General features: G+C 44.0%; 1 protein-coding gene across 2 annotated transcripts in view; it reads left to right on the forward strand.

Annotated features, from left to right (window-relative positions):
* The window catches only part of SLC15A2 (solute carrier family 15 member 2), a 41,104-nt gene extending 26,580 nt beyond the window's left edge, over positions 1–14,524 (forward strand). For both annotated transcript variants that reach the window (XM_086615643.1, XM_009987332.2), the window contains 9 exons: positions 649–730; positions 2,674–2,799; positions 3,595–3,759; positions 6,398–6,444; positions 8,104–8,214; positions 9,627–9,723; positions 12,160–12,306; positions 13,367–13,471; positions 14,348–14,524. In XM_086615643.1, coding sequence (XP_086471769.1) covers positions 649–730; positions 2,674–2,799; positions 3,595–3,759; positions 6,398–6,444; positions 8,104–8,214; positions 9,627–9,723; positions 12,160–12,306; positions 13,367–13,471; positions 14,348–14,524 — 1,057 coding nt within the window. The remainder of the gene's footprint in view (positions 1–648; positions 731–2,673; positions 2,800–3,594; positions 3,760–6,397; positions 6,445–8,103; positions 8,215–9,626; positions 9,724–12,159; positions 12,307–13,366; positions 13,472–14,347) is intronic.
* The last annotated feature ends 8,088 nt before the right edge of the window (positions 14,525–22,612 follow it).

Below are 22,612 nucleotides of genomic sequence, written 5' to 3' on the forward strand. Positions count from 1 at the left end.
CAAAGAGTGGAGACCTCTGAATCTAGAACCAGATTTATTTCAAATCTCAACAACTCAGTACTTGGTTTGGACCTATTTTATTCTGCTTTATATCAAGAGTGTCTCATGTAACTCTGGTAGAGTTGCACTAGTTTTGCTCCGAGTTCAGAAGCCAGCTTTTTATTCTCTAGAAATGTAAATGTGTTGGCATGAGAAATAACCCAGAATGATGCCACAGATGGTCCGAAACACTGATGACACAAACTATACATTTTTCTTCTCCTCATTTCTGCTACTTTTCTTTTGCCTTTCCCAAAAGGGACTTGAAAATATATCATTTCTAGTGCTCCTTCCAACATCACAGGTTAACATAATGCCATGAGCTATTCCCACTAGAAGAGCTAGGAACAAGATAATATGAAACTTGCAAGCAAAGTGGGTTTTTTCATGGCGTATCTGTTTTAATTGGCCTCAGTGCTGGCCTCGTACAGAATAATAGAATAGTTTTAAGTTAAATGATTGGCAATTTAAACAGCACATCATCCCCAGTGCCACCTGTTGGGCAGTTTATTATGTGATTTTGGCACATCTTTGGCTCCAAGGAATGGGATTCTATGTTTTAGATTACTTTTTTTTTTCTTAATGGTACCTCTTTCATTTGTTCCATAGACCTATTAGGAAAATGGCAACAGGTATGATCCTTGCAGCCATGGCATTTGGACTTGCAGCCATTGTAGAAGTCAAAATAAATGTAAGTATAGGACAAGGGATTCCTCAGAAATACTTTCATTCCTGGAGTTGTTTTTATTGATGCCTGTTAGATAATCCTTTTAACCATTAACCAATTAAGCATACTGAACCAGTGGCTAATGATAATTCTTACTTTGTCTACTTTTCCTTCTCTTTTTTCTCTCTCTCTTTCTCTGTCTTTTTCTATCTTTCTGGTCTTTGCAGTTTTGCTGTGCCGGTCATCTGTATTGGTCTATATTCTAGATTTCCATCGTCAAAGTGCTTGACAGACATCTAGTTAATGCTAGTGATTAATTCCCAAAAGGTAGTCTTTTCTCTCTCCTATTTCTTGCTGTAGCTTGCCTATGTTTTACTGTTTTGGGGAGGAATGGAGGGGTTGTGCGTGTGTATGTGTGATGGTTTTGGGTTTTAAATTTAATTCCTTTCCTACTTTAGGGTATGGATTTGGTTTTTTTACAAGCCAAATTGATTCTCCAGTGAGGCAGGTGAATGCAGTCACTTCTGTAGTCACAGGCATCAGGGAATGCCAGGCATCCTCAGACAAGATGGCAGCAAATCTCTTGTAAATTTGATGTTAGCCCCTGCAGATTTGTACCATTTGTTTCTGGCCCATGATCAGCCTTGTGCAGACTTTGGCTGACCTTTGGCTCATGAAAGTCACTGTAGGATTTATTTTTAAAGCTTCCATGTATACTTAAATGTTCTGTTAGAGTGGTTGGCACACAGCCCTGGATTAACATCTGCTGGTTCCTCACGTGAATCCACTGACAAGTCTCATGCTGAAATGAGACTTTATGGGTTCAGGTCTTCTTTCTGATCTCTTTACCTGAGCAAAGAAGTGCTCTCATCGCCACCACCAGCAGCTTTGGCCGAGCAAGGAAAGTCTGCTCTGGCTGTGGGTGACTTCTCTGAGCAGAGGCAAGGTGAGTTAGATGTTCCCCCCTGCCAAAGCATGGAAATTTTATCCTGAAGGCCACTAAAAGCTCTAGCAAAAAAGGGGATAGAGTGGCCCACCTTGGCTTGGCTGTGGGTAGTACAGGTGAAAAGCCACAGTAGTGGGATTTGCTGGATACCATTAAAAGGCCTGTTGGTCTAGAGCAGCATATGGGTACAGGGAAATCAGTGTCTCCCTATCTTCTCTGACAGTGTGTCTCCCCACAGAGTAAGATTCAAACTACCCTGCCTGCAATACCCAAATTATAGGATGAGATAGGAGAAAAATTATTAGCTCTGAAGTGTTCCTGGCAGCTACTTGAAAATCAAGCTGAAAAAGAGAGAAGTTTAAAAAAAAAATTCATTTTAGATCTGCAGGTAGTACAAGGCTTATGCTGATTGAAGTACTCTTTCTAGGAGATGATTCCTGACAGAAAAAGATACCTCTGTGCTGGAGGCATTGTCCTGCCTTTCTCAGAAGACAGAGAATAAGATCTTTACAGTCGACTGTTAGATAGCATGGTGTCAAGTGATGCAAAAGCACTGATTACAGACATGTAGCTGGGCTGGGATTTTCAAAACTGCTTAGCTTCTGGCCTCATTCTTTTCTCAGTCACCAACTGCAGTGGGAAATAATTATTCTGGTCACTGGTTTTGAAAGCTAAGCACAATTTTTTCTGTTCTGATATGGCACTTGGTTAAATCTAGACAGAAGGGAGCTGTATAATAAAAGCAGTGACTTTGTTCTACCTGCCCGGCAGTTGTGTCGCCTGTACACTTAGTGGTGTGAAGTACAGTTTTGGGGAGGAATGATAGGTTGGCCATTGAGCTACTATGAGGAAACCTCCCTAAATAAGATTTATGTTCAGTTTTCTCTCAGTGCAACTTCTGATGAGGAAGGGATGGAAAAGTGTCATTACAGAGAGGAAGACTATTATGGCTAAAAAGGAAGAGATATTAAAGTGCTAATAAAGCATACAGATGGCACTTAAAGCCTTTTACTTTAATTAGGAAACTGATATGCCTCGACTTGTCCCAGGAGAAAGTTTAATTCGGGTCCTGAATTTGGCAAAGAACCCTGTTCAAGTGACAGTCCAAGACCAAGACCTATTTCAGCAGCCTGTGGATGCTTTTCAGGTAAGCATATGTGTGGGGCTGGAAGGCCTGACTTGCATCCCATTGAAGAAAAGGTGGGCTTTTTTTCAGACATTTTCTAATATAGTCCACAGATGCTAGAGCTTGTTCTCCACCGCCTTAGAAGTGCATTGGAATAGCTTTGAAAACGGAGCAGGTTATCTCCATTGATGAGACAGAAATGGAAAGTTTGGAGACATATTTCTATGGCAAAGGAGGAAATGGCTAACTAAATTCACTTGTAATTAGGAATAGTGAATAATTGTCCTGAGATGGGCATGCAGAGACATTCAGCTCACATCTCTCAGTGCTCAGACCAGGCATTGCTGCTGGGATCTGGATGGCATCTGAAAAGTATTTACCTGCAAAAGAGGAAAGAAATAGGAAGGCAGGTAACTGGGCGTGGGCTCTGGGTTGTTTCCTATTTCAGCTTCCAGATTACTTTACAGGTCAGGCTAGTTTGGGACTCAGCCCAGCAGTCCATTGGCAAGCAGCTGCCTGCCATGTTTTAGATGTGGTCCCACCGGGGCAGAGCAGGGCCACGAGAAAGGGTAGCTGTGTTGGCAGAAGCTGTTCTCTGACCCTTGAGTTGCATCCGGCAAGGGAAGGTACTCCAAGCTCTGGCTTGACCAGCCCAAAGCCTATAGGTCAACAAAGGTCCTTTGCTGTAGAAGACAGCTCTGACTGTCACCCTCTCTTTAGAAGATCCCTTGAAGAGAGGATAGAGTTGCACTTGGTGGGGAGAGCCAGATCCTTTCTCATCTGAAGAACATGTAACCAAGTTTGTTTTTTCCGCAGAACCCAGCTGAGTACTCAAAATTAATATTGAATGGAGAGCAACAGAGCCTTCGCTTCACCCTGCAACGTCAAGGATTGTCTCTTGCTTTTAACTACACCGTGAAGGAAAAATCAGTATACAGCTTAATTGTTTTTGAGGCAGAAGGAAGCCTATCAAGCCGCTTAGTGAGTGTGGGAGTGAAGTGTAAATACAGTATTAATTCAATGGCCGTGATGATACAATGGGGTAATAGACTCATTAATTCATTTGCTCAGTTGCAGTGTCTGTCTGATTGCTCTCAGATGCTCTAAACCCGACTTCCTAGCTCGCGGCACTGGGTCTGTACGCGTTTCTGCCGCTTGATTAATAGAGGCGTTATGGCATCTGAGAGATCCTGGGCACACTTTAATCCAGTGAATGCTGCAGTGGGAGAGCGGAGTCATGCCTGCTAGGCAGCAGAGCTTGAGAAAGCTGAGGAAACAGAGCGCCAGAGATTTTCCCCCAAAGATAGTTCTATAAAGGAAAGATGTTAAAGAGGCTCTAGGGCTGGGCATGGAATAAAAGCATCAGAGGAATGATTCGGGGTTTAGTTATTGCAAGCGTTTAGTGAAAATACACAGAAGGCCCATTTGTTTTGCTGAACAGAATAAATGATTGAGCTCATTTCAGGCTCTGCAGCAGAGCTGGCTGCGTTTGGACTTTTGTGTATTGCTGCAACAATCAGAGAGAGGCATATGGGATGTATAGGGCCGGATTCTGATATCTTTTATGTGTAGCTGTATCCTAAGAAGCTCTCTAGAAATGAATGGTGTTATTGCTGATTGTGGCAGGTGTCTAAATGCCATCAGAATCTGTCCTCATGCTAAAATATCAATTCTCTTTGCAGTTCCTCAGCTTCCTACCTTGCAGGGTTGCCACAGCAAGCATTCAATATTGTATAGTAGAAATCACATAACTATTTTTAAAAATGAGGAGTTTTAAGACTTTTTTTTTTCCTAACATTGAGATTTTTTGCTGCTTTATGGTTTAGAGCCTGAGGCTTATTATCACACAATGTTGTTAAGTTTACATGTGACCCTGATGACTGTGTGCTGTTACATTAAGAAACAGATACTCATACAGTGATTTTCATACAGTCCTTAAGAAGTGAAAGCTTGTGACAGGCTGGAGCAAAGCAATCTCTGAGCATCAGTACATCTCTGTGCTGCCCTAGCTATCTAGCCTGTGCTTAAATGAATGCCCACACTAGCACGGGCAGGCTCCCGTGGGGGAGCCTGCTGGGGAACAGCCGTGCTGTTGGGTGATGCTATTGACCTGTCATTCTCAGCTGTAGATAAGGGACATGTGGAAGACAGTGTGGTAAATGATACTCACTTTTCCAGCATTGCAACACAAGGAAGGTAATGCCAGCGTCACTGCTGTGATGTGGGGCTTGCCCTGGAGTAGCCATGGTCCATGCCAACCTCCTTCACTGCTGGGTTTGGCCCTCTCACTCAGGTGAGGGTGTTTTGGAAGGAGCTGATCTGAAATTGATTTCTTCTCCTTTGTGGGCTGTTGAGTGGGCAGGAAATGAATTTAAGAGCTCTGGGGATCATCAGTGAAAGTGAGTAATAATTTGGCTGGCCTGTCTGCAGTGAACTAGAGTGTTAATCCCTGTGTGTCTCCCGTTGAAAAAAAAATAATTATGTTGTTTATTATTTATTGCTCTGACATTTATTATTCACTGTGGCTATTTATTATTTAGGGCATACATTATTTGTGCATCAGCATATCACACTGAAGTACAATAGACATTTTATATGCATACTGAAATTCTGGATCTTTGGTCCTAGAAGCTCAGGGTTTAACATCAGGAGGAAAGTGTGGAGAAAGGGCTAGAAAATGTTAAGAGAAAGCCAGTTTCTGAAGGTAGATTTGGTCCCTTTTGGCTTACCTGGGTTCCGTCTGTGGGCAACACAAATTGAAATCGCCCTGCCAACTTAAGTGGACATGGCACAGCTGTGGATTTCTACCAGCCAAGAACCTTGCTCTTTATTCTTTTTGTGTGATGTAGAATCTTCTGTCTTTTTTCAGCATTGTACAGCAAATAGGCCCTCCTCGAATTAGTGTAGACCGTGCTAACTATTGAGCTGATGCTCTCTCTGACTGTGTTCTCCAGGAGAGGCACTCCTCAGTGTGCCCAACCAGGTGGCCATTTCAAGGATGTGTCTGCAGAGATTGTGAGCACAAACAAGCTCAATGCATCTTGGTCTCTCCTGCTCTCTGCCTGCACCATACAACAGTTTAATCTCTTTAGTATTGAGGGTCAGAGAAAATATGAGTGATACACGATGGCGGTTTCTGTTGACTTTAGGCTTCTGCGAAGTCTCTTTAGTATGCGAAGAACCAAGGTCTGAAAGTTAGGCAGTTGCAGGGTTTGTAGGAGTAAGGCACTCATGTTTAATTGTGATTAATCATTGGAAGAGGATATTGCGGATAATGCTCTCTTGCTATCTTCAGATACTTTTTTGGAGAGTGTTACATGCCTCAGTAGAAGGGTGGTTGGCTGAAACTCTGTAGCCTTTATTACGCAGGAGATGAGGAAAAAAAGGTGCAATTTCATCTTAAGCCCTTGGTGGAGCTGAAATGTTGCCATTGGCTTCATTGTACCAGGACTTCACTTCTGTGGCCTGATGTAAAGCTTATATAAGAATTCAGTCGATTTCCTTGGGCTTTGCAACACACATGTAACTCCACAGACACTAGTATTTTCTGCTACATGTTGTTTATAAGGCAGCATTAATGAATATGTTTGACTTTTTTTCTTTTTCTCTTTCTCTTTAGATTACAGACTTGGAAGCAAAGCCAGAAAATGGTTTGGCAGCTGTTAGGTAGGAATGGCTTTTTTTGAGTATTTGGAGGTGGTGGGGTGAGGGAAACTGCTTTTGTGTAATGCAAACTGTATGTAACATAACCCAGATGTTCTTAGGTTGGAATCTAGTCCACACTTCTCATGGAAGACTCAGGTGTCAGCTGCAGAGGCTTTACAATGTATCACCTCCCATGCTTGCCATGCAGAGCTGAGCATTATGGCTGCTTACTGCTTAGGATAGTTTGGGCTGAGATGACAACATAAAAGATCTCCTCCCTTGGAAGAGTGGTAAATTCATTTTGCTGTGTTCCACCTCTTTGGGAAAGAAAGGAAAGAAGCAATCTGGAAAGGAGCCCTTGCTATTTGTCCTCTGCGAACTGGCTAATCTGTGACGTTCATCTCTCTCACTCAACCTCATGCACAAATGGCTACTACATTGGATACAGTGACAATTTTACAACCTCATAAACCGTTCAGCTGGGCATTGAGATCTGTTTATCAGCTAGTCTACTTTCCAAATTTGAGCTAGACCATGAACAGTCCTGGGCTGCTCTGCGTCGAACTGCCATCTCACTGTGGTCACAGTTGCCTCCAGCACCACATCACTAGACCAATGCCAGGCTGCTGAGATGCATAAGGAGCAGATTTGCAAAACAAAAAAAAAACAATAAACCCCTGCAATTTAAAAAAAAACAACAAAACAAACATGAAAAACCAACCAACAAAAAAAAAAAAAACTAAAAAAACTTTAGATAGTGTGAAACAATGACCAACTCCCTTGTCTGAAAGCCTGTGTTGACAGTAGCAGGAGAGCAGTATCTCTTCATAGCCCTGTGTTTCTGAAGGCTTCTACTGACTAAGCATCATCTTGGAGACTTAATACCTGCAGTCAGGAATGGTTTATATTTTCCTGTGAACATTTTTGACAGAATCCCAAAACTTTCCCTTCAAAATTTTATGAACAGGTTTCACTAGGAAAAAACTATTTTTCCATGAAAAAGTTACTTTTGTTAAGCATTTGACTGTCTTCAGGGATTTCACCCCCATTTTTAAGAACTGGAAACTAAAATATTTTAAAACATAGTCAGATCAAATGAAAAGTGTTTGGTTTTGCTAACAATTTTTGAGTTGGTAAAATGAAACTGTCTTTTATGCATGAAAAAGCATACAAACACTGGATGAAAAAAACCCAAACCTGAACATTCCTGTGAAAGTTTTGACTTTTATGAAAATATCTCTTTATTTTGCTAGAAAACTCTTTCCCACTGGTAGAAACTCCTTAGAAAGTGTGCCAGCATGGTGTGCACACTCATCAGGACACCCAACTTTATAGTTTCCTAGAGTGGTCTGGGGTGCTGTCCTCTTGAATGGCCACAGAGCAATCTTTGAAGGTCTCTCAGAAGAAATTGCCTGGAAGTCCTAACCCACAAAAAGTGAGAGTCACTTTTCACAGGAGAGAGATTAAAAGGGTAAAATTACACAGCAGGGAAAACTAATCTTATATAGAAAAACTGGGCAATGAATCAGGTGAATATTTTGGTAACTTGCAGGAGAGGCTGTCATAACCTTATGGAATTACAGAATGCTTTGGGAGAGAGAGTGCACTTCTTCTAAAGTGTCTGATAGTATGCTTCTCCTGCTCTGTCTGACAACTCAATGAAATATGCTTTCTTTGCAGATTCATTAATGGTTTGAGCCAAGATGTCAACCTCACCATTGACAGCAAACGGTTCATTGCTGTTCAGAAAAACTACAGTGCTTCTGAGTACTTGCTGCTAGAGAGGGACAAGTAAGTTTCCCTTGCGGTGCTGAAGGTCCTTACTGAGGCCTTTCCTTGGATACAATGAGGCTTTTCTCAGGCAAATAGCAAAACCTTCATTGCTGTTGTCTTGGCATTGGGTTGTGGGGGCAGATGTTTGTAAAACAGAATTATCAGCTCTGCGCAGAGCAGGTGCTCTGGGCCACTGGTGTGTGTGCAGAAGCACCATGCATTTAGTCTGCAAAGCGTTCAAGCCAAAGGACAGCAAATCAGTATCTCTGTGTGCAATATGCAGTTGAATAGATTCAGCCTCCAAACAGCGTCTGTGATAGCCCCCTTCCGCTGACTCTTACTGCTTTGATAAGATAAAATCAGTAGAGACAAAGCTTGGAAACTGCATTCCCATGATATGAGTATAAAGACATCCTGATTTAGGCCATGATCTGAGTTTTTTCAGAGTCAGGTCAGGGCCAAAAAGCTTTTTGAAGAAGTCCAGATACAGCACTTAACTTTCTCTAAGCTTTCATTCACATTATGTGGGGGCCTGGAGGGAAGAGACTGACTGTTCCTGTGCATCTTCTGCATCTGTGCATCCTGTGCATCTGCAGAGTAAGGTGGGACATGGCAAAGTCCTCTCTGCTGCTTGACGCCTACTCTGTTTTGATGTTCTCTCAGGCCCAAGCTCTTAGTGTTAGGGTGCTCTCAGGGAAAGGCTAATTCATATTCCGTGCTACAAAGTGTTGGTATGTGGGCTGGTAACAACAAGTAACATTACATGGCTTTGCAGGCTGGGCTTGCTAGACAGGGGCTCCATATGGCCTTGGTTTGGCAGCATTGGAGTTGGCTCTTGTGGGGTATTTCTGGCATTTGCAATGTTTCAAAACAAGCTTCATGGCTTTTCTCTGCATCAGCTCCATCCAAAATATTTATTGCTGCAATTTAGTAGGATGCAGCAGCCATTGTGGCAATGCTGCTGAGCCTCTGTGCCATCTCACACATCCAAAATCAGAAGAACAAATATGAAGGCTAATTTGCTCTATTGAAGGAAACAAAGTGGCTGATGGGTGCGTATCTCTGATTTCCTGAAGGCTGCTTGAGCCTGGCTAACTTGTCTGGCCTGCAGTTCCTGAAGGAGTGGAGAAAAGTTTGGAAGCAAAATAAACCTGAGGGGAGAAAAAAAAAAATCAGTGTTAGGAAGAAGCAGAAACCATTTACAAATGTTAGCAGTAGCCCAAGTCATTAGGTGAACTCCAGTCAGTGCCTAAGTGTTTCTGGAAAGAAAAGATGGCAAGAACTCTAGTGATCGTCTGACATAAACATGATTGCAGCATTACATCATATATCATCCCTGCTCCATTGTAGGGGTCTGTTTAATAGCTCTGCTCTGTGCTCTTTGTCTGTGGGACTAACTGGGAAATACTGTGCTTCATCATTGTATCTAGATATAATAATGGAAAATGCATAACTGAAACAGGAGAATTCACCCTGGAGCTAGGGCTGCTCGACTTCGGCGCATCATACACCATTGTGATAACTAACGTAAGTGTCTCTGTGATGGTAACAAGTTCCTTCTGTTCTAGTCTCTGGCAGTGCTTTTGTTCTTATGTTTGTGACTCTTACTTGTTTTCTCCATCCTGTGAGGCCTGGGCCGTAGCCAGCTGAAGGCAGTCCATTACACAAAGGTCAGTAAAAGGTTTTGGCACCTATGTAAGCAAGGTGGATGGGTACTCATTCCACCTTACACGGTGATCTTGTCAGATCTCATAGGTTAAACAAGATGATCTTTTCCTTGATGGAAATCCTCCAGGGAAGAACGTGTGATCTGTGATTTGTGCTGGTCTTATGCCATCCTTCTTCAGTTAACATTGACCCAGCACACTGCAAAGAGCTGTTACAGTCTGCCAAGAGCTGACTCTGCTTGTAGTCTTTATAATACTGTACCTGGTGATACCTCACACCCGAAAAACTCTGCAGAAACAGTCTGGTATATCCTCACATTTAACTTGCTGATCTAAAGGATGATCTTCCAAGACTTGTCCTTTCCCTAAGGCTATGGGAGAAGAGGGACAAAGTGTTGAGGGAGGAGGTTGGTGAGATTTTGCATCTGTTTTTCCTCCTCTCACTGTCTGTACAGCTCATTTGGAGCCTAGTGTAAAGTCAAGGTATGATTTTCGGAACAACCTAGTCTTGATGGGGCATGAGCACTGCTGAGAGGGTGGATTCGTTTTCCTGCCTGCCAGCCTCTTAGGCGCACTGCTCCAACCCTGGTCCAGCTGGCAGGAGCCACAGAGATGAACGTGTTCAGCTTAGTTCCCATTTTAAACTTCCCACTGCACAGGCACACAGACAAACCAGGGCTGACAGGACACACTGCTAAGCTGCCCTCTGGGACTTTGACTACTATGTTGTGATGAGCAGAGCAAAATGCTGTCAGCTACTCCCTGGCAGTAACATCTCCCTGTTGGGCAATTAATGGGAGCCGTTCACATCTGCAGAGTCCAAATACGTAGAGGAAAAATATAGCTGCAAAGCACCTGGCATTTTTTTTTTTAACTCTGGTAGCTGGAGTAGGATGCACAGTCCTGGAGGGAACAGGCAGATGCTGCCATCTGTGAGTGCAGAGATTTATGTACATAAAACACATACATATTGGAAGTGATGTTGGCCAAGCCCTTCCTGAATGGCTGCAAACGTCTTTCCCCAGATGAGGAACTGAATAGAGAAGTTGCACTAAGAGTCTTGTCCCAGAGCCTCTGGTAACACAACTGAGTCAGAGATAGTTGAGGTAGATGTGTCCCATGTCACTGAGGGCAAGGATTCCCGTTTGTGGTCCCATCTACGAAAGTCCCTGCTGTAGCCATGGCTGCTCAGGGGTGGCTCTGTGCCTCAGCCCTTCTGCACCCTGTGCTAGGCATTTAATCTTTTTGACCCTCTGTTTTTCCATCTCTCTCCATGTGGTTTCCTCCTACTATAGAGAGTTTGCTCCAGGCCAAGATGATTTTTAATTATTGCAGTGATTTGTACTGAGCCCTGCTCCTCTGCCAGGAGTGCTATATAGAAGAACCAAGAATCCAATATATTAGTCTGCTAATGTGGCTGTACTGTGATACTTAAATCATGGGGATGCTGCCTTCTGCCCAGCCTTCCTCGGTGTGCAGTTACAGCATGGTGCTGTGACATTTCTTTATGGGCTAAAGAGCAATGCACAGCTCTCCTTTCACCCCTTTTAGCCTGCTAAAATACAGTCTTTTGATTTGCCTCCCTACATGGTGATTAAGTACGTCTCATAAACATCCCTTGTATTTTCCCAAGTACTCTTCTTAAGCACGGGATTTTCTGTCTGAAGTCATTTCAGCCTAGTGTTTTCCTGGCTACTGGTCAAATCTCTCTGCCTCTGGGCATCAGAGGCAGTATTAATTACACCTGGGGAAGAAAACAAAAAGAATTAGGAATACAGCTACCAGGACTATCTGAATATACCTGATACGAGGCAGTCTCTACTACACTTGGTACTCCTGAACTGGACTCATTTGGATGTCACTGTTACTGTAGGGGAGTTGTACAGTGCTAATGAAATGGGAGCAGTGACCACATGGATGCAATGAGCATTTATCCTCTTCTTTTCTGTCTTTGTGGACAGCAGCAAGTCACAGGCTCTGCACAAATACCACACAGGCTTCTCCCAACCCCGCTAAGAAGACAACTTGTTCTTTTGCAGTAACTTATGCAAATCTTGTAGCACATGAATGAGCTAGGATGCTTCCACCCTGTCACCTCTGCCCTGTGCAGTAGGAGTCAACCTGTTCTCAAAAGGCTTGGAAATGGCAGGGTCAGACCCAGAGGTTTGCTTCCAGGGTGGAGCTTTGCTTCCACCTTTACTTAAAAAGTCATTTTGTTAAACTTGGTGTTGGAGTCCAGGCTAAGAAGGACCTGATCTTTGAGCAGCTAATCAATGTACCTTTGTTTTCAAGCTAGGTTTCTGGAGGCGCTGTTAAGACATGGAAGTCTGAAGACATCAAAGCCAACAATGTCCATATGGCTTGGCAGTTACCACAGTACTTATTAATATCTGCTGGGGAGGTGATGTTCTCCATTACGGGTCTGGCCTTCTCCTATTCTCAGGTACTTCACTTAAAGATAAGGGGCTTACAATTAGGCTTCAGGATTTATTCCTGCATCTGCCATTGACTTGTAATACGTCCTTTGGCATGACGCTTACTGGCAATGTTATCTGTGCTTCAGCTAAAAGTGGGATTATAACACCACTTGCTGAGTGCCCTCAACGTAAATTAATTCATACTCTGAAGATACCTGTTCTCAATTATGCTCAGAAAACTCCTTTTCTGGTAAAGCTGAGAACATAGAACAGAACTGGATAGAAGTGTGTTTTAATATGAAAGCTCTGAATGCTGTAACACCAGATTTTTCTCCCAGTGAAATATATTGCAGTATATATTTTCCAGCGATAAAAAGGCTGGAAGGACTTAGAATCTTAAGGACTACAGAATGCCATGGGGCTTGGAACCTGCTTCAAGAGGAGAGATTGAAATGGGTCTAAGCCTATCTGAGTCTGTAACAAGGGAGCAAGGGGTAATGATTGTGCAAGAGATTATTTGATTGTGGTATACTTTCTGGGGAGAAGGTTTATCGGGAGAGCACTGAGACATTAAAAAAATCAAAAAGCTGAAGCTACTCAACTTTATCCTTGGATTAAAGTGCAGATGCTTATTAATGAGGGCAATTAATATAGTGGGACGATCTGTCATGGGATGTGGAAAATTCATCATCAGCAGGAAGCTTAACATCAAGATCCAGTCTCTTTTCATGGGGTACAGCCACATGGCACCAGACCCCAAGCTGCAGGGCTTGTTGCGTGGCTCCCTGGGCTTCCTGATCTTACAATTTCAGATGGTGCAGGTTGAGGATGATCAGGATTCAGCTCTGCAGCCACAGCATCTCCTTCTTCTTCATGTGTCTTCCTGGAGGACATATTTCAAAAGCTCCTTGTGTGCAGCTGTTTAGATTAACTACAGAGATTAACCAATCTGCACAGAGGAAATTCTACCATCTCCTCCTAGGCTGAGCCTGGGAACACCTACACTGGACAGGACATCATGAGGGTGAACCAGGGCAGAAGGGCACAGTGTGATACCCACTGATTGGACCCTTCTCCTCTTTTCAGTCTCCAGCCAGCATGAAGTCGGTGCTGCAGGCAGGCTGGCTGCTCACCGTGGCTGTTGGGAATACACTTGTGCTCGTTGTTGCCCAGGCTGCACCAATGGCACAGGTATGGTTTGGCTCTTAAAATAGAGATAATGCTTTAAAACAGGCCCTAGATGGTGCTTCTGGATGTCTGCGGCCCGGAGCGCAGCTTCTCTGCACAGCCCCAGGCTGGTGCAGTGGAGTGATGGCAGCCAGCACCAAGCTGCCTCCAGCCAGGGGTCTGCTTTGCCCTCAGCAGTGATGCCCTCTGGAGCAATGGCTTTCCCTAAGCCTCCCAGTGGCAGTAAATACTACTGTGACCTGCACTGCGATAACGTTGCTGGCGCTCAGTTCTAGGCAAGCAGGCTGTGTTTGGGCCTGGAGCCTGGACACGATGCCAGCCACGCGTTGCAGTTACTTACGAAAAGCAGCTTGCCTTCATCTAGCTAGCTCAGTGGGCAGGCAGCCCCCTCACGTGTCTAGCTTGGGACTCCTTCGGAGCCATCTACCTGTGGCACCCCTGAGACGTTGGGCCTGAGTGGGGAGGTTGTGGTGTGGAGCTTGTTTAATTCAGGTTATCAGACTTCTGGGATGGTGGCATTAAGGTGTGAACTGGGGCTTGTTTCTGCCTAACAAGAAACTGCCTCTCCCAAAGGCATCTTGTGGGAAAAAAAAAACCCAGGCAGGTATGTTCCAGTCAGGACAGATTTGTAAGAAAAAAATTAAAGAAACTAGCCCAATTTGTCTTGTTTGTTTCAAGGTATATCACATATTCATAATTACAGTATGTGTAAATGGGTTTACCAGAAATCAGGATGAGAAAGTTTCTATCTTGTGAGCAATCCTGGAAGCTAAAAAGTAATTTTCACTCAGCTCTTTAAAAAGCACTTGGAAGTACACAGAAATCCTCTGGACTGAGAGTCTGGGGTCCCCTGACCTGCTGTTCTTTTTTCTTTCCTAGTGGGCTGAATTTGTCTTGTTCACTGTTCTCCTCTTTGCTGTGTGCGTTGTTTTCTCCATCATGGGATATTTCTATGTCAGTGTGGATCCAGAGGACGTAGAAGAAAAGGAAGAGAAGAGACAGTCCCCAAGCAGAGGAAACATGATTAGTCTTGTTACGCAGAAAACAAAGCTCTAACACATCATGGGTTGGGAACTTTTTTTTTTTTATTTTTTATTTTACTTAGTAGATGAGAAGGTAAAGAAAGGTAGGGACAATGTTATTTTATTTTATAGCATTGCAGTTGTTACCACTCAAAATGTAGCCACCTTCTAAATGTGACAAAATAGCCCTCTATAAAAACAATGGGGGTCCTGAAATCGGAGCAAAACTCCCTGGGAAAGCTTCTCCGGTATTAAAAGCCCTTATAAGTAAATACAGTGTAATTTAAAACCTGCCCATCTTTTTAAGCATGGAATGCTTTCCTATAATTTTGTTTTAAACATATATTTAGGGCAGCAGGGAGGAAGGGTGGAATGAATGCCATATGACAGCAAAATTTGGAGATGTTGGGAGAAAAGAATAAAAACCCGGTATAGGAATTGGGGAAGAATAGATGTTACTGACAGAAGAATTTTTAATGCTGTCGTCAAGGACTGAAAGTGTTACACATGATCCCAAAGGATTTCATCATGTAACTCTCCTTATGAGTATTTCACCCCATTATTGCATGTTATGAATGCTTCTGATTTATGACTTTCACCTACAGGCTCAGAAGTAATAACAGGGAATTAAATTCTGCTGGCTAAAATATTCCCAAAACACTACTGAAGAAGATATGCGTGCTACCATCTCTCTGACACCCATTTTTTCCTGGAGATTTTTAGCAACCGATGGTGTTCTTTGATTAGATGTGATTAGAGAATTGGTTTACGCTTTCTTATTTCAGAAATCCAGGCAGTTATTTGCCATCTTCCTATATATTAAGCCTTTATTGGGCATTTCCTTTTACAGCACCTGCCACTGCAAGTTAGGATATGGCTGATTTCTTATCTCATGCTTCAGTTATTCCCCACTGGGAGACATGTTGCAGCAGTTTCTATAAAATTCCAGGCATCCTGCAGTGAGTTAAACAAGGATGCACTTTATCATTTTTTCAGTCTACGAGAGGAGACCATGGCATAAGAGTTTTTTCTTTTTCCTCCCTATTTTTGTGTCTCTCTACCAAACTTCGGATATAGCTATTTTATCAGGATTGTGATATAATTGTCTGATTTTTCCTGACTTGCGTGAAGCTATGATTTCATATTCTACATAGAAATAATTCAACCATTGCTGATCTAGTAAAACTCCTGAGAGAGTCCTTGCCTTCCTCTGCCATTCCAAGGCCACAGTTGTAACAGCTATGGCATAATTTACAACAAGGTTATCAATAGGATCTTCAGGAGAATAGATTTTAAATGATACTTTCCTCTTCCAACTTGGCATTGGCCGTAGGTGGTCACTGATGCTTTGATTTCAGGAGATCATGAAATACGTGTTTAATTTCATTCTTGATCAGGACAATGCTAGGGAATATGCTTGGCTTGACATCTCTGCTTCTTTAATGTGCTTCCTTGTGTGTGTGTCTTCATGACTAAGACCGAAAAAACACACTTTCTAGTTTATAATTAGAAGCCTCACAGCCTCAGATTGTTTCGTTTGCTTCCTGTCCTAAATGGTCATGGACTTTCACTTTCTGCATAAGCTCCTGCCTGCTGTGAAACAGCATCTGGGTGTTGGGCCAGAGGGTACCGTGGTCTCAGACAAGTGACAACAGGCTGCGAGTGTGCACACAGAAACACTTATGTGGTTTGGTTGATGCGGAGACATTTATTAAGCTGTGGTGGCCGGATCCGGGCGGCTGAACCCTGTAACACAGCAGGGAGTGAAGGACACTGAAAGCCATCTATTAGGTCATCCGACCTGCTCCTCGGAAGCCAAGTGAGGATTATTCCCTCTGCTCCTTTCTGGTATTGTTCTCCTGCCGTGATTCTTTATGTGGGTTCTTTCTCCTCCAGGCATTGTTGTTTTCCTAATCCTGTTTTATGATACACTGCGAATCAGCTCAGAGGCTGCTGAATCATTCTACTATGATGCCGTTTGACCGGTTTCCAGTTTGAAGCACTAATAGAAAGCATTTCTTCCTCTCCCCTGCAAACAAAACAAAAATCCCCAAACTGAAGGAATGGACAGGCTCCAGTAGCACTGAACAGACACAATTTAGAATTATTGGAGCATTTAATTTTTTATAAGCCTTGAATTTGGAAGTATGTTGGGGTTTGAGGGCATATGTGGTGAAAAGACAATTGAAAATTATTGGAGCACTTTCCTTGGGAAGCACTTGGTACATTGCAGCTCAAAGTGGCAGGAGGGGAAAGCAAAGCGTCCAGAGGATGCAATCTGTAAGACTACATATGCTTGAGAACTTCTTGATTTTTAAGGTTTTTTTTCCTTACTGGCGGCACTACCAGAAGCTGTCACACAACTCTGAGCTTAATTTAAAGGAATCATTCCAAACTCATAAAAGATAGATTTAGGATGTCATCTGTATCTGCTTTTTAGACTCCTGATGCCAAATTGCCCCTTTCCAAACATCTCCATGTTCCAAACCATCACCATAATGCTAGGGGGAGAAAAATTGCAATTCACAGTTGGGAAGGTTATGAACAGGAAGGCAATGCTATAAATAAAGTGCTAACATGAGGCTGGGGGCTGCTTCTGCAGCCCTTCTGGGGAATTGCTTGCCCGACAGAGTGTGAGGCTCTGTTCACATTTCTCTTCCAGCTGACACAGTTATTTCTTCCCACTGGCTCATCATCACCTATTGGAAGCTTTGTGCCCCTCTCATCTGCCGGCTTGGTGGCTGGTGTGATCCTTCCCCACCGTTTCAGCTGCAGTCGTAAAGCTTTGCTAATTGGACCCGTTTATTTGAAATGCACGATCAGTTTGGAGGGATTTCCACTGGGCGTGCTGACAACCAGCCAGGAGAAGGTTAGGGGCTGTGATGAAGAGCTGCCCCTGCTTTAGCTGGAGAAGGTGGCAAAATAGCACATTCAGCATCGCGCTTCTCCAATTTTAGAGCCACAACTCCCATCCTCGGAGCCCATTCATTGCTTTCAGATGGACTCAAGACTGGATCAAAGATTTAGGACCTGAGTCTGTGGAGTATTGGGGTCTCTGGGTTTTTCTTCCATATGGTCAGCTCAGAGATGGGACCATGCACGGCTCTTAACACCCAATTTTAGAACAATATTCCTTATTCTTCCTGATTCTTTGATTAGAATCAGAGGAAAAAGCCAAAATAGTGATAGTATATGTAAAGTTATGTGAACCTCTGGAGAGAAATAGCAGCCTGCTGCCTGTCCGGCTTCACCTGTTCACTGAAGGGAGTTTCAGCTGTTCGTGGAGTTTGCCCTGGAGCAGATTAGGGAAAGCTCACACCGGCTGCTTTGGAGGCTGACCTACAGAAATGGTCATCTCCAGCTAAGGGACAGTAATGAGCCGGTGGGGATCTGTAGGTATGTTGCTGCACAAGCCTTCATGGAGATTGCAGGGGTTTGATTTCACTGTGGAAGTATGTATATTTATCTGCTTTTCTGAAGGATGCTTTCAGATATTTTTTTTTTGTGTGCAGCAAATTTACCTTAAGTTGCACTGGCTGTTATTCAACACATTTTCCCCCTTATCAGGTTGTAAGTGTGGCCAGTGTTATTTCCAGCTTTGCATGAGATAAGCATAAAAATGAGATTTCAGACTCAGCAAAACAACTTCTTAGCTGTGGGTTCCTTAAATTTACCTCTTCTCTCTGAGGCAGTCGAACATCTTTAGGTAGCAAGCTGCTTTGTGCAGCTCAAGGGGCTTGCATCTCTCTTTTCTTCCCTCTCCCTTTCCCGACAGCCCTGCAATTCCAGAAGATGAGCCCTGGGAGGGCTGCATGGAACTGGCTCGGATGCAGCTAGTGTGTGCTGTCTTTGCTGTCTGGGAGGCAGAAGCCTGGCCAGGCACAGGAGCTGATTCCTCTCTTGAGACCAAAATCGAGCTGGGCAAGGTAGCCTGGGGCGGGGCTTGCCCTGGTGGAAAACGTGGTTTTTCCGAGCAGTGATCTGGATGTGAGTTTTATTGTGAAAGTGAAATGTGAGCCAGTGAAAGGAAAAGTTTTCACTGGCCTTGGCTTTGAGCTGAGGTGCTCTACAAAGAGGCTGGATACTGCCAGGCTGGGAGGAAAGAAAGGGCTATTTGATCAAGGTTTTCCCAACTCCTTAATGAACAGCTGAAATTCCTCACGTGGAATTAACTGGAGAGAAAATGAGATTGAAGAACTGGAAAGCTCAAATGATAAAACAATGAATGACTTCAGACCTTTCGAAAAAGTGCCCTCCTAACTGGTCGTGAAGGGCTGTTGGGGGAGTTAGTCACCTGTGGCTTGAGAGCTAGCTCATCATTCCAGAGTATTGTGAAAACCAGCATACAGACCTGTGTTGGTAGGTCTGCAGTGACCAGAGGAGGAGGCTGTGCTCCTGGTCATGCCCCCACCATCCAAGACAGACACCATCTGGGCTTCCCTTTAGGTCAGAAAAAAACAGCTGAAGGTGTATTACAGATGGGAGGGGAACTACAGTGAGGGATAGTTAACAGGCAGTTTTAGCCAGGGTCACACGCAGAGGAATAATCTTCTCCCTGTGTTGAATTTCTTTGCCTAGCTACAGGAAGCACTTTCTGCCACCGGCAACTTCAACCTGGGAGTTCAGCTCCATGGCAAATACTGCAGCAGCTGAATTTTGGACAGTACCAGACTCTACATTTCATTAGCACTACTTTTGTTATTGTGATATAATTTTAAAATAGCATTTAAGAGATGTTTCTGGTCCCAGATGTTGACAGATCTGGCTAGGGTTTTGCATCTTGATAGCTGGATTTACCATAGTCTTTCATGTTGACATCTGTGATAAACCTGTCATGTATAAGTAGATGTTGCAGGGCCCTTGGATTTCCCCAGCAATTTAGAAAAAAAGCAAAATCCTCAGCGAAGCTGGCTAAGCATGAACTGTGGCATTGCTTCCTTGTCGGAGCTGCCCATGTGCTTTGTAAAGCAGGGACCCTCAGTCATCTCTTGCAAAGTGCTTCTCAGAAAGACAAAAATGGGGGACGCTATTAAACATTTTGCCTTTGCTCACGCCACTTACTAAAATTGCATGAAGAGAAAGAATTGCTTTGCTTAAAAATTCTCCTTCCTCACCATCTCAGGTGGTCAGCAACGAACAAAACAGGTTGTTTCTTAGTAAGCTTCGGATCAAGGGGCTGCTGCGTCTTCCCAAGGTCTTTCCATTCTGTGTTTTACCAGCAGAACAACATTAGCTGCCTCTAGTATCTGTAGATCAGAAGATTGCCAGGATGCAGAGCAGCCACACGGCAGGCTCCCACTGTAAGCTGATCAACTCTGAACTCTTCATTTTTAATGAATAGTTTCAGCAGTTATCCTGCAGGGCTCCGCCAGAATTGGTCTAAATTTAGGCCAAAACTAAGGACATGAGAGTCTTGTAATCAACAAGATTAATAGCAAAACTCTCAAAAGAACTGCTAAAACACTGGTCTAGTGCATAATTAAAATTTTAATATGCTTACAGAGATAAAAACCTAAACCAGAATGTAGCGATTCAGTCTGAGCAATGAAGAGCTGCAGTTGGAATCCAGCAGCATGGCAACTGGCAGCCAAGCTGAAGACACAAAAATCAAGTAAACATCACTTTTTAGACAATTTTTTGTCATTGCATATGTTGTTCAGTCTGCTTGGCCTGTCCTCTTCAATCTACCCGTGTGTGTAAGGAAAAGAAGCTGAATTGACTTGTGGAGGCCACACACCCTTCCCAAGCTGCAGCTTTTTTTTTCTCTTGTTGCCAACTCTCAACTTGGCTCCAAATGACTCCCTTCTCTAGCAGTCATCCCCCTCATTCCCACATGCTCGTCCTCCCTCCCCAGAAGTCACTCTGATTTCTCCCTGATGACTTTGCCAGCCCTCAGCACCTTGCTTATTCCTCCTCTCATGCAGCCTCTCTGCTGCCAGCAACAGCCATGTCTTCTTGGGGGTTGTCCTGGGTAATGCCACCCACTTTCCTACGGCAAGAAAAGCTTCTCACTACCACAGGACCACCATGTCTGGGTGGAAATCATGCAGAGCCAAATATCTGTGGGTAACAGGGCATCTGCCCTGGCTTGCTTTGCTCTGGCCTCTTGTCACAGCCTCGTATGACCCTGTGCATCTTCGGTAAGCAAATCAGTTCAGAAGCATTGGGGTAACCCAGCATCTCCGTGTGTCCCTATGATCTATCCCGTGCCCAGTTAGCTCCCTGCTCTCAGCCCTTGTGTTGTGTTGTGCCAAGCTACAGGGATCCCTGGCCTGAAACACTGCTGTTACCAGCCATGGGGGATCCGTTTGGGCTGCCTGTGGCCCTTGGTGGCCCCAGCCTGCTTTAGTTTGCCTTTGTTTAGATGTTATTTATGATCAGGCTGCTCTTTCCAGCCTCCTGCTTGTGCTGGAGGCTCTGGAGCCCCAGCCTCATCCCCTAGTCAGTTTGTGAGTCTTTCTCTCACCTTTTGTTCTCTGCTGGCTGTGGCTTTACCTTTGGAGCTAACATCACTGGTTTTCTTTTTCTCTCCAACGGTTGTCCTGAGCACCTGCACTCCTGTATAAAATAAATGGCCTTGCCTGTTTGCAGGCAGATGGTCCATCCATCTTCTACAGAAACTTTGATAGTGCCATGAAGAATCCCTCTGAGCTAATGGTGCCGGTATAGTCTTTTACATCCTTACCAGAGGACTTCTTTGGCCCTTGTTTGCACCCTTCTTTTGTACATGCTGGTTGAAACCGAAGGGCTTGTGCTTCATTTCTCACAGCCCACAGCACTCCTCAAGCTTCTGTAATGCAGGCTCTGAGTTCCCTCTTCTGTTCTTTTTTTGCAGTTTTTTACTGTGTTCACATCCATCACTCACAGCTGTGGAATGAAACACTGCTCCGGTCTTCTCCTGTCAACTCTCACTTATCTGGCGAAGGTTGGGCTTCTAGCTTTTCCATAAAAACTTTGTCTTTGATGCCTTTAGTCCTAATGCTGTTCATTGTTCAGCATCCCTTGAATCCAGGGATTTGAGCTCCTTCCTTTGGGTTTTCACTTCCATCTGCTCAGCATTTCTTGGCTGGTGTCACTCTATTACACCTCCTGGGGCCCACTGACCTACTGGACTGAAAAGAAGCAGAGAAGTCCTGCTCAACTGTAAGTTTTGAGCACTTTCTCAGCTTGTTAGAGGAAGAGCAGGCACTTTTCCATTGAAGAATGTGCTCTCATGCCTACTGCCTCCTGCTCTGGCTGGGAGGGGATGCTGCCAGGTCAGAGCAGCTCTACCATCTGCGGCATTTTGCTCCTGCTTTTCTGTGTCTCTGGCTTGGATCCATCTGCTCCAACCCTTTCCTTGGTGGGTCTCTGGCAGCGGTAATATTCACTCAGAGGGAACTGTTGCCTCCAACAATTTATTTGACTGTTGTCAAATGATGTTACTTGTGGTGATTCCCATCACAGGGTTTATTTTGCCTCTTCTGTGTCCACTGGTTGTTCCAGGTTTCTGCTGTGGTTTCTGTTGATTCAGACTGTCAAGCTCTTGCCAATTTTGTCTTCCTCATCATAGCTTCCTATTATCAATGCCGCACTTGGAGTCCAAGTGCCCTTCATGCCACAGATCTGCGAGCTAAGTAAACTTAGCAGATCATGAGGGAAGACTTTGACCGCTCCTGTCTCCATCAAAGACTGGGATTAAATTAGGTCTCTTTGATAAACTGAGCTGATGGGCCAATTTGGATTGCACACGTGGTATTATGAGCCTCGCGGGGCTTATGATTAAAAGACATAAGAGAATGCAATTATTTAGAGAGCTACTGGGAGATTGCTGTAACTCACTAGTCACTTCTTTATCAGAACAAAAGAAGAGCCCAATTCTGCAGGATGGCAGGCAGCCCCTGGGAAGTGTCTTCGAGCCTCTAATTGCTGGAGGAGTCAAGAGTCACGTTTGTCTGCTGCAGATTTTGATGTGTGTGATAACACTTGGGGAGGGGGAGAGAGAACGTCACTCCGGCTGTTTCTGTCTGCAAGACACTTGCTCCCGGAGTGAAACCTTTTACACAAGTGGCTTCTTTATCTCTTTCTACAGTTGTTTGAGGTTTTTCCCCCCATAAACTACAGTTGTCTTTGCAGTGAGGTA

This window comes from Tauraco erythrolophus, chromosome 8 (genome assembly GCF_009769465.1).
Source record: "Tauraco erythrolophus isolate bTauEry1 chromosome 8, bTauEry1.pri, whole genome shotgun sequence".
Taxonomy (NCBI): domain Eukaryota; kingdom Metazoa; phylum Chordata; class Aves; order Musophagiformes; family Musophagidae; genus Tauraco; species Tauraco erythrolophus.